The 12,082-nt window shown below is 43.6% G+C and overlaps 1 protein-coding gene across 1 annotated transcript in view; it reads right to left on the minus strand.

The window, feature by feature from the left end:
* LOC124003576 (copine-9-like) overlaps window positions 1–12,082 on the minus strand; it is a 186,704-nt gene that overhangs the window by 103,978 nt on the left and 70,644 nt on the right. The window contains exons 5-6 of the mRNA XM_046311934.1: window positions 3,277–3,316; window positions 2,997–2,999 (exon numbers count right to left, since the gene is read on the minus strand). Coding sequence (XP_046167890.1) covers window positions 2,997–2,999; window positions 3,277–3,316 — 43 coding nt within the window. The remainder of the gene's footprint in view (window positions 1–2,996; window positions 3,000–3,276; window positions 3,317–12,082) is intronic.

Below are 12,082 nucleotides of genomic sequence, written 5' to 3' on the forward strand. Positions count from 1 at the left end.
ATATATGCCATTTAGCAGACGCTTTTATCCAAAGCGACTTACAGTCATGTGTGCATACATTCTACGTATGGGTGGTCCCGGGGATCGAACCCACTACCCTGGCATTACAAGCGCCATGCTCTACCAACTGAGCTAATGAACTCGCACACCGAATCAGCGTATTCGTCAATGTTGTCGTCTGACGCAATATGGAACATATCCCAGTCCACGTGATGGAAGCAGTCTTGGAGTGTGGAATCAGATTGGTCGGACCAGCGTTGAACAGACCTCAACGCGGGAGCTTCTTGTTTTAGTTTCTGTCTGTAGGCAGGGATCAGCAAAATGGAGTCGTGGTCAGCTTTTCCGAAAGGAGGGCAGGGCAGGGCCTTATATGCGTCGCGGAAGTTGGAATAGCAATGATCCAAGGTTTTTCCAGCCCAAGGTGCTCAGTCTGGTTGAACGTAGTGCTGAGAGATTAGTTCCATATTTATTTTTTCTCCAATGATGGAGACCACTGTGCTCTTGCAAACTTTTAACACTCTAGAAATTGTTTTATATCCTTCCTTAGATATATGCCTCATCAAAAATTATATCACAGGGATCTATGGATAATTCCTTGAACTTCATGGTATAGTTTCTGCTCTGACATGCACTGTCAACTATGGGACCTTATGTAGACAGTTGTGTTTCTTAAAAATCATGTCCAAACAGGTGGACTCCAATCAAGTTGTAGTGACATCTCAAGGATGTTCAAAGGAAACTGGATGCATCTGAGCTCAGAGTGTGATAGCAAAGGGGTGTGAATACTTATGTAAATTAGATATTTCTTTATTTCTAAAATTTCTAAAAACATCTTTTCACTTTGTCATTATGGGGTATTGTGGCAAGATGGGTGAAAAAAACGTATATTGAATCCATTTTGAATTCAGGCCCACTGTATGTGTGCTAACCTCAAAATGTACCTAGCTAGGTGGTTACCTAGGTGGTTACCTTGTCGTTGCTTGTTTCTGTCTTGTTTCCATATTGTTTTGCCGTTGATTCCTTTTTCTTTCCGGTCATTATCCAGTTATTTCAGCAATGTACTTGAGTAATTATTATGTAACTTACTGGTAATTTCTTTATACAATAGTTTCAGTGTACCTACTACGGGGCCTTGACACTGTATTCTAAAGCAAACAGCTGTTCCCCTGTTACCATGTAAATTACTATTACTTTCTTAATATTTTCACCATAGTTTCTGCATGCCTTACTGTCACTTTTTTTATAACTTGTATATCAAACTTTATGTACATCACACTTAATTTGATGCAATTTCTCCCTATACAAATGAACACAATCCCAAGTTATTAAACTACTATGTTCATTAATGGAACTTAATTTATTGTTAGTGTAGCCGGTCTGGGCCTATGTGTGAATGCGCTGGCTACTGCTCTCTGGCTTTGGTTCTGCGTTCTGGTGCATGTAGATTAATTGGACACAGGACACACTGCTGCCGGTTCTGGTCTTTTATTACTGGATGAGATTAAATAACTGCAGTGAATAAATGCAGTGCAAAGCAATTACATGAAATGGCAAACCTCTCTATGCTGCAAACTGTAACTAGGCCACTCAGGAACATTCAATTTCATGTTGGTAAGCAACTCCAGTGTATATTTGGCCTTGTGTTTTAGGTTAATGTCCTGCTGAAAGGTGAATTTGTCTCCCAAACAAGGTTTTCCTCTATGATTTTGCCAGTGCTTAGCTCTATTCCGTTTCTTTTTGTCATAAAAACTCCCTAGTCCTTGCCGATGACGAGAACACCCATAACATGATGCAGCCACCACTAAGCTTGAAAATATGAAGAGTGATGTGTTGTGTTGGATTTGCACCAAACATAACACTTTGTATTCAGGACATAAAGTACACTTCTTTGCCAATTTTTGGGCAGTTTTCCTTTAGTGCCTTATTGCAAACAGGATGCATTGGCCTCATGGTGAAATCCATGAGTGGTTTCCTCCCTCTACAGTAACTGAGTTAGGAAGGGCGCTTGTATCTTTGTAGTGACTGGGTGTATTGATATACCATCTCAAATGTAATCAATAACTTCACCATGCTCAAACGGATATTCAATGTCATCTTTTTTTTTACCCATCTACAAACAGGTGCCCTTCTTTGTGAGGCATTGGAAAACCTCCCTGGTCTTTGTGGTTGAATCTGTGTTTGAAATTGAGTCCATGCAACTTGTTAAGCAAATTGCCTTGTTGAGCAAATTTTTACTCCTGAACCGAAGGGGTTGAATACTTATTGGTTCAAGACATTTCAGCTTTACATTTTCTATCAATTTTATTTTATATTGAAAAACATAAATCCACTTTGACATTATGCAGTATTATGACAAAATATCTCAATTTCATCCATTTTAAATTCAGGCTGTAACACAACAAAATGTGGAACAAGTCAAGTAGTGTGAATACTTTCTGAAGACACTGTATGTGGGGAAACAATTAAGAAAGTCATAGTAATATACCGGGGAACAGATCGTTGCTTTAGAATACAGTTTTAAGTAATAAGTACACTGAAACTATGGTAAAACTATGGTAAAACTATAAAGAAAGTAATAGTAAAACTATAAAGAAAGTAAAAGTAATAATAACAATGACTTAAGTAGAGTGCTGAAATACAGTACAAGCAAAGACCCAAAAGGTACATTTTGAGGTTGTACTGTAGTTCCTCAAATGTTTAATTCCTAATAAGTATAAACGGTGCTGCTAAGAAGAGGGAAATGGCCTTAAATACTTAACTTTGCTTATTAGCCTCTATTATGGATAACATTTTTTTCTACATAACAACCAGGAAAATTCATCGAACTTTTTTATCAGTATTTAGCATCTACATACTAACTATTAAAGGATTATTACTGCGTTCTTACCTGTTCGTTGCCGTCTTATTTTCCTGTTGTTTCCTATTACTTTCCAGACGTTACCCTGTTATTTCAACACTATAAATTAAAGTGCAACCCAGTTATTTTGTTGACTAACCTTCTGCTCATCCACAAAGGTTTGCAATTGAGAGAGAAAAACATATCTGTTAGTTGGATAACTGCAGAGACAAAAAAACAAACATTTCTTAATTTTTTAGTTCATTATTCCAACATTCTCCCCTTGAAAAAACGAACCAATAAGTAATCAAATCAAAGACTAACCAAATGTAACCGCTTTAATTCTCCCTTGAGAGTTCATGAAGTAAATAGATACATATTTGCATGCCACATAGTTAAGTATGCTTATATCAATTGTATGAAGTCACCAGTATGCTTACATGTTTTGAAATGTTTGAACTTCTGGTGTCCACATTGTACCTGTAAGAAATAAGAACAATAAATCATCACCTGATAATGGGTTGAATCCACCAAAAATACAAATGACAAATTAACACTTACAAAATACAAATTAACACTTACATATGTACATTCCATATTTAGCTGCTATGGGAACGAATACATTCAAGCAGCATATTACAAACTGGGTTGATGTTGTCAATTACATTGGCAAATAAATATTTGCCAGGGCAAATATTTAATTATAAATCAGATTATTTGAGATGGGGGAGATGTGGGAAGCGAAAATTATTTTTCTGCCAGCTAGCTAGCTAGCACGCTGCTAGCGGAGAAGCCTACAGCCAACTGGCAGGCACAAAACAAGGTCATGTAAAATAAACCTAAACTTTCATTACATGAAGTTATTTTTAAAATATGCAGTTGGTTTTCATTGAAATTAGCAAACAGTGGTGATGATGTTTTAAAAATAATGTAATTGTCAACGAGAGTTACTGCTAGTCTTATAAGGAGTTGTGGTCAGTCTCAGCGACTCTTTGTGAGACTGTCGTAATATGGACACCGTACATACAGGTCTTTTAAAACAATTTTTACTAGAAAACAAGGTGCTATCAATTGGTGGTTTGAGACTAAAAACAACGAGGAGTGGCAGGTAGCCTAGTGGTTAGATCATTGGGCCAGGAACCAAAAGGTTGCTGGATCAAATCCCCGTGCTGACAAGGTAAAAATCTGCCCTTGAACAAGTCAGTTCACTGTAGGCCATCACTTTAAATAAGAATTGGTTCTTAACTGATTTGCCTAGTTAAATAAAAAAAATACTTGTTTCAGTAAATCTGGGAGAAACCCAAAACTAATTTTATATCAATGATAATATACTAGTTACTCGTTACACTATATATACAAAAGTATGTCACTTAAAATGACTAGATTTGGCACACAGCCATGCAATCTCCATAGGAAAAGAAATGTCAGTAGAATGGCATTACTGAAGAGCTCAGTGACTTTCAATGTGGCACTGTCATTTCCAACAAGTCAGTTTGTAAAATGTCTGCCCTGCTACGGCTGCCCTAGTCAACTGTAAGTGCTGTTATTGTGAAGTGGTAGGCCACACAAGCTCACAGAATGGGACCGCTGAGTGCTAAAGCACATAAAATGTAAAGAATATGTCCTCGGTTGCAACACTGACTACCGTGTTCCAAATTGCCTCTAGAAGAAACGTCAGCACAATAACTATTTGTCGGGAACTTCATGGGTTTCCATGGCCGAGCAGCTGCACACAAGCCTAAGATCACCATGCGCAATGCGTCGGCTGGAGTGGTGTAAAGCTCACCGCCATTGGATTATGGAGCAGTGGAAATGCGTTCTGTGGAGTGATGAATCATGGTTCACTATCTGGCAGTCCGACAGACAAATTTTGGTTTGGCGGATGCCAGGAGAACGCTATGCATAGTGCCAATTGTCAATTTTGGTGGAGGAGGAATAATGGTCTGGGGATGTTTTTCGAGCTAGGATCCTTAGTTCCAGTGAAGGGAAATCTTAACGCTACAGCATACAATGACATTCTAGACAATTATGTGCTTCCAACTTCATAGCAACAGTTTGGGGAAGGCCCTTTCCTGTTTCAGCATGACAATGCCCCTGTGCACAAAGCAAGATCCATGTAGAAATGTTTTGACGAGATCGGTGTGGAAGAACTTGACTGGCATGCACAGAGCCTTGACCTCAACCTCATCAAACACCTTTGGGATGATTTGGATCGCTGACTGCAACCCAGGCCTAATTGCCCAACATCAGTGCCCGACCTCACTAATGCTCTTGTGGCTGGCTGAATGGAAGCAAGTCCCCGCAGCAATGTTCCAACATCTAATGGAAAGCCTTCCCAGAAGAGTGGAGGCTATTATGCCAGCAAACGGAAGACCAACTCCATATTAATGCCCATGATTTTGGAATGAGATGTTCAACGAGCAGATGTCCACATACTTGTGGTCATGTAGTGTAGTGTTAAAGTAACATTAAAGTAGTGTTAAAGTAATATTCCAGACTTTTAGTTAAACCACAAACGAATTCGAATATTCGCCTAATGTCAGTTTATGTGACAAAACAAGCATTGTACAGTCTAAACCGCTGTGAAATATACAGTATTTCTATAACCAAAAATATTGTGTTTTCAGCTGTTTGAAGCTGGTGTACAAAACCGAAACATAAGAATGGGAAGCATAGAAATAGCGCACATAGAACATATCTACCACTTCTTAGACCTTCTTTCAATGAGAATGACAGCTCTATAATTAACATTTCCATGTGAATTTGAAAGTATTCAGACTGCTTGACTTTTTTTCACATTTTGTTACGTAATAGCCTTATTCTAAAAAAAAATTTTTTTTAAATCCCTCGTAAATTGACACACAATACCCTATAATGACAAAGTAAAAACAGCTTTTTAGAAATGTTTGTACAAAACTGAAATACCTTATTTGCACAATTATTCAGACTATTTGTGTCACGAGTCCGACCGAGGGTGTTTCCCCTTCCCGGGCGGGTGGCGCTCCGCGGTCGTCATCACCGGCCTATTAGCTGCCACTGATTGTTTTTCCTCCCCCTCCTTGTATGTTTAGTGGTAGCACCTGTTCAGGTTTAATTAGTTTGTCTTTATTAGACAGCCGGCCCGCCTGGTTGTTGTGCGGGATTATTTCATTGTAAACCTTCGGCTCTGTTGTAGAGGTACGTGCTTAGTGCCTAGTCGTGATTTTTTCCATTGTACTTTTTCGCCTGTGTTTGGGAACGTTACTTTTGTGAGCACCCTGTGGTGCGTTGGTGCTAGTAAAAGACGCACAGCATTGAACTCTGTCTCCTGCATTTGACTCCACACCCACGACACCCGGAGCATTACAATTTGCTATGAGACTCGAAATTGAGCTCAGGTGCATCCTGTTTCCATTGATCATCCTTGAGACGTATCTACAACAAAGGCACACGCCTGTCTATATAAGGTCCCACAGTTGACAGTGCATGTCAGTGCAACAATCAAGCCATTCTCCATATAGCTCAGATACAGGATTGTGTCGAGGCACAGATCTGGGGAAGAGTACCCAAAAATGTATGCAGTATTGAAGGTCCCCAAGAACACAGTGGCCTCCATCATTCTTAAATGGAAGGAGTTTCCCAAAGGCACCTAAAGGAGTCAGACCATGAGAAACAATATGCTCTGGTCTGATGAAACCAAGATCTTTCGCCTGAAAGCCAAGCATTCACGTCTGGAGGAAACATGGCACCAAACCCTATAGTGAAGCATGGGGGTGGCAGCATAATGCTGTGGGGATGTTTCTCAGTGGCAGGGATTGGGAGACTAGTCAGGATCAAGGGAAAGATGAATTAAGCAAAATACAGAGAGATCCTTGATGAAAACCTGCTCCAGAGCACTTCAGGACCTCAGACTGGGGTGAAGGTTCACCTTTCAACAGGACAACGACCCCAAGCACACAGCCAAGACAGTGCAGGAGTGGCTTTGGGACAAGTCTCTGAATATCCTTGAGTGGCCCAGCCATAGCCCGGACTTGAACCCATTAGAAAACCTCTGGAGAGACCTGACAATAACTGTGCAGCGACGCTCCCCATCCAACCTGGCAGAGCTGGAAAGGAGAAGAATGGGAGAAACTGGTGTGCCAATCTTGTAGCGTCATACTCAAGAAGACTTGAGGCTGTAATCACTGCCAAAGGTGCTTCAACAAAGTACTGAGTAAAGCCTCTGAATACTTATGTAAATATGATTTTATATATATATATTTTTAAATATAAATTTGCAAAGAAAACAGTTTTTGTTTGTCATTATGGGTATTGTGTGTAGATTTATGAGGGAAAAAACAATTTCATCTATTTTAGAATAAGGCTGTAACGTAACAAAATGTGGAAAATGTTAAGGCGTCTGAATACTTTCCGAATGCACTGTATTCACATCATAAGTTAACCCATAAACATACAGTATATGAATGCACTTCATCATTCAGTACAGGCAGCCTCAACCAGGGTTTGGAATAGGGAACAGAACAGAAAACCGTCAAATAAACAGAACCAGAACAGACAATGAATGTGATCTATACTGCTGTCATGACTCTCTCTCCTTGGTGAGGAACAAAGGTGCCAGATCAGTGTGGCAGTCAGTAGCCACGCACCAGTGAGCTCAGAGTTTGTGCCAGTATGATGGAACGCCCCCTTTAGCCAGAGTGCTTAAAAAACCGGCGTGATAGACAGCATGAGCTGAACATTACGAAGTGGTTGGAACCTATGAAAACCAGACCAAGACATGCCGGGTTGCTTCTGGCGTGTAAAGTGGTCGGAAGCTGATGTAACAATGTGCTGGGTTCGTTGTCTGAGTCAGGCGCAGGACACATGTTCGAAAAAAACACAACAAGTCTTTCCTCAAAATATGAATACAAAAAAGGAAGGAAACATCCCGTAAAGACAAAACCCTCCAACACACACAGTAACCCAAAACAATCACGGACAAAACAGAAAGGTAGACAAGAGGTTAAATAAGGAACATAATAAGGGAATAGAAATCAGGTGTGCGTAATCAAGACAAAACAAAAGGAAAAAAGGAAACACGGATCAGTGATGACTAGAAAGCCGGTGACGTCGACCACCGACCTCAGTTGAAGTCGTGACAGTACCACCCCCCACCCCCCCCCTTGACGCGCGGCCTCGGGACGACCCGGAGGACGGGACGCAGGGCGATCTGGACGGAGACGGTGAAACTCCTGTATTAAAGATGGGTCTAGGATGTCCTCCACTGGTACCCAGCATCGCTCCTCCGGGCCGTACCCCTCCCGCTCCACGAGGTACTGAAGGCCCCTCACCCGACGCCTTGAGTCCATGAATGCTCGTACGGTGTACGCCGGGGCCCCCTCGATGTCCAGAGGGGGTGGAGGAACCTCCCGCACCTCAGACTGCTGGAGCGGACCAGCCACCACCGGCCTGAGGAGAGACAGGTGGGAATAGGCTACCTAAGTATGGTTCTCAATCAGAGACAACGATTGACAGCTGCCTCTGATTGGGACCCATTCCAGGCGAAACACATAGAAATACAACACAGAACAAAACACAGAATGAAAAACAGAATGCCCACCCCAACTCACGCCCTGACCAAACCAAAATAGAGACATAAAAAAGGAACTAAGGTCAGGACGTGACAGTGCCCCCACGTAGGTGGTGCCTCTCAAGTGGCGACCATCGCTGCCGACTCCCGAACTGGGGACCCTTACCGCGGGCCCCGAATAGGTGGGAGACTCTGGCGGCGCCGGACAGACAGGCGGGAGACTCTGGCGGCGCCGGACAGACAGGCGGGAGACTCTGGCGGCGCCGGACAGACAGGCGGGAGACTCTGGCGGCGCTGGAGTGAAGGGCGACTCTGGCGGCTCCAGACAGACGGGCGGCTCTGGCAGCTCCGGACAGACGGGCGGCTCTGGCAGCTCTGGACAGATGGGCGGCTCTGGCAGATCCGAATTGGCACAGGACTCACCAGGCTGGGGAGACATACAGGCGGCCTCTTCCTTGGCCGAGGCACCGGATCAATGGGCCGTGGAGGCGCAATGGAGGTCTCGAGCAGCGAGCCTGCACAACCTGTCCTGGCTGGATACCCCCTGTAGCCCGGCAAGTGCAGAAGTTGGAACAGACCGAACTGGGCTGTGCTGGAGAACCGGGGACACCGTGCGTAGGGCTGGTACGGTATAACAGGGGACAAGGGGATGCACTGGAGACCAGATGTGCTGAGCCGGCATCATCCCTCCTGGCTCGATGCCCACTCTAGCCCAGCCGATTCGAGGAGCTGCGATGTAGCGCACCAGGCTATGCGTGACCACTGGGGACACTGTGCGCTTCACCGCATAATACGGTGCCTGCCCGGTCACTCTCTCGCCACGGTAAGCACGGAGGGTTGGCTCAGGTCTCCTACCTGCCTCCGCCAATGTCCCCGTGTGCCCCCGCCAATGTCCCCGTGTGCCTACCCCCAAAACAATTCTGTGGCTGCCTCTCGTGCACAGTACCTCGAGCCAATTCCTCGTAGTGTCGCCGCTCCGCTCTAGCTGCTACCAGCTCCTCTTCGAACGGCGATACTCTCCTGGCTGTGCCCAGGGTCCCTTGCCATCCAATATTTCCTCCCATGTCCAGGAGTACATTACACGGTGCTTGGTCCTTTGGTGGTGGGTAGCTCTGTAACGGCTGTCGTGGGTTGAAGAAGGTGAGGACCAAGGTGCAGGGTGGTAGGTGTTCATCTTTATTTATGAATTGACCACTGAATCAAAAAACAACAAAAGAGAATGAACGAAACCGAAACAGCTATGTCTGGTACAGAATACAAAAACAGAAAACAACTACCCACAAACACAGGTGGGAACAGGCTACCTAAGTATGGTTCTCAATCAGAGACAACGAATGACATTTGCCTCTGATTGGGAACCATAACAGGCCAAACACATAGAAATACAACACACAGAACAAAACATAGAATGAAAAACAATTCCCACCCTCACGCCCTGACCAATCCAAAATAGAGACATAGAAAAGGAACTAAGGTCAGGACGTGACAGCAATAATCTGAGACGGCACTCAGAAAATAAATAAAATTATCCGCCATGTTGGAGTCAACAGAAACCAGAAATCACATTATAAATATTCCCTTACCTTTGATCTTCATCAGAATGCACTCCCAGGAATCCTAGTTCCACAATAAATGCTTGATTTGTTCGATAATGTCCATTATTTATGTCCAAGTAGCTACCTTTGTTAGGGCTTAGGTATACAAATACAAACGCTCAGGCAGGTCCATCTGAACGTCGGACGGAAACTTCAAGAAGTTATATTACAGGTCGAAGAAACTTGTCAAACTAAATATATCAATCTTCAGGGTGTTGTTATCATAAAGTGGGTGTTGTTCAATAAAGTTCCAACCCGGAGAAGTCCTTGGAACGCAGGTCGCTATCATGTGAATTGCACGTGACCAGGACCTTGCTCTCTGCCAGTAACATGACTCATTCAGCTCTTATTCAGCACCACAACACAGTAGAAGCCTCATTCAAGTTTCTAAAGATAGTTGACATCTAGTGGAAGCCCTAGGAAGTGCAACTTCATCCATATCCCATTGTGAATTCAATAAGGGCTGGGTTGAAAATCGACCAACCTCAGATTTCAAACTTCCTGTTTGGATTTCTTCTCAGATTTTTGCCTGCCATATGAGTGCTGTTATGCTCACAGACATCATTCAAACAGTTTTAGAAACTTCAAAGTGTTTTCTATCCAATATTAATATGCATATATTAGCAACTGGGACTGAGGAGCAGGCCGTTTACTCTGGGCACCTCTGGGCACCTTTCATACAAGCTACTCACCAACTACTTTGCAGACAGAGTTCAGTGTGTCAAATCGGAGGGCATGCTGTCCGGTCCTCTGGCAGTCTCTATGGGGGTGCCACAGGGTTCAATTCTCGGGCCGACTCTTTTCTCTGTATATATCAATGATGTTGCTCTTGCTGTGGGCGATTCCCTGATCCACCTCTACGCAGACGACACCATTCTATATACTTTTGGCCCGTCATTGGACACTGTGCTATCTAACCTCCACACGAGCTTCAATGCCATACAGCACTCCTTCCGTGGCCTCCAACTGCTCTTAAACGCGAGTAAAACCAAATGCATGCTTTTCAACCGATCGCTGCCTGCACCCGCATGCCCGACTAGCATCACCACCCTGGATGGTTCCGACCTTGAATATGTGGACACCTATAAGTACCTAGGTGTCTGGCTAGACTGCAAACTCTCCTTCCAGACTCACATCAAACATCTCCAATCGAAAATCAAATCAAGAGTCGGCTTTCTATTCCGCAACAAAGACTCCTTCACTCCGCCAAGCTTACCCTAGTAAAACTGACTATCCTACCGATCCTCGACTTCGGCGATGTCATCTACAAAATGGCTTCCAACACTCTACTCAGCAAACTGGATGCAGTCTATCACAGTGCCATCCGTTTTGTCACTAAAGCACCTTATACCACCCACCACTGCGACTTGTATGCTCTAGTCGGCTGGCCCTCACTACATATTCGTCGCCAGACCCACTGGCTCCAGGTCATCTACAAGTCCATGCTAGGTAAAGCTCCGCCTTATCTCAGTTCACTGGTCACGATGGCAACACCCATCCGTAGCACGCGCTCCAGCAGGTGTATCTCACTGATCATCCCTAAAGCCAACACCTCATTTGGCCGCCTTTCGTTCCAGTACTCTGCTGCCTGTGACTGGAACAAACTGCAAAAATCGCTGAAGTTGGAGACTTTTATCTCCCTCACCAACTTCAAACATCAGCTATCCGAGCAGCTAACTGATCGCTGCAGCTGTACATAGTCTATTGGTAAATAGCCCACCCATTTTCACCTACCTCATCCCCATACTGTTTTTATACGGTTTTTTATTTATTTACTTTTCTGCTCTTTTGCACACCAATATCTCTACCTGTACATGACCATCTGATCATTTATCACTCCAGTGTTAATCTGCAAAATTGTATCATTCGCCTACCTCCTCATGCCTTTTGCACACATTGTATATAGACTGCCCATTTTTTTCTACTGTGTTATTGACTTGTAAATTGTTTACTCCATGTGTAACTCTGTGTTGTCTGTTCACACTGCTATGCTTTATTTTGGCCAGGTCGCAGTTGCAAATGAGAACTTGTTCTCAACTAGCCTACCTGGTTAAATAAAGGTGAAATAAAAAAAATAAAAAATAAAAACTGCCCCTGCAGCCA

Source organism: Oncorhynchus gorbuscha, linkage group LG18, assembly GCF_021184085.1.
Source record: "Oncorhynchus gorbuscha isolate QuinsamMale2020 ecotype Even-year linkage group LG18, OgorEven_v1.0, whole genome shotgun sequence".
NCBI lineage: Eukaryota > Metazoa > Chordata > Actinopteri > Salmoniformes > Salmonidae > Oncorhynchus > Oncorhynchus gorbuscha.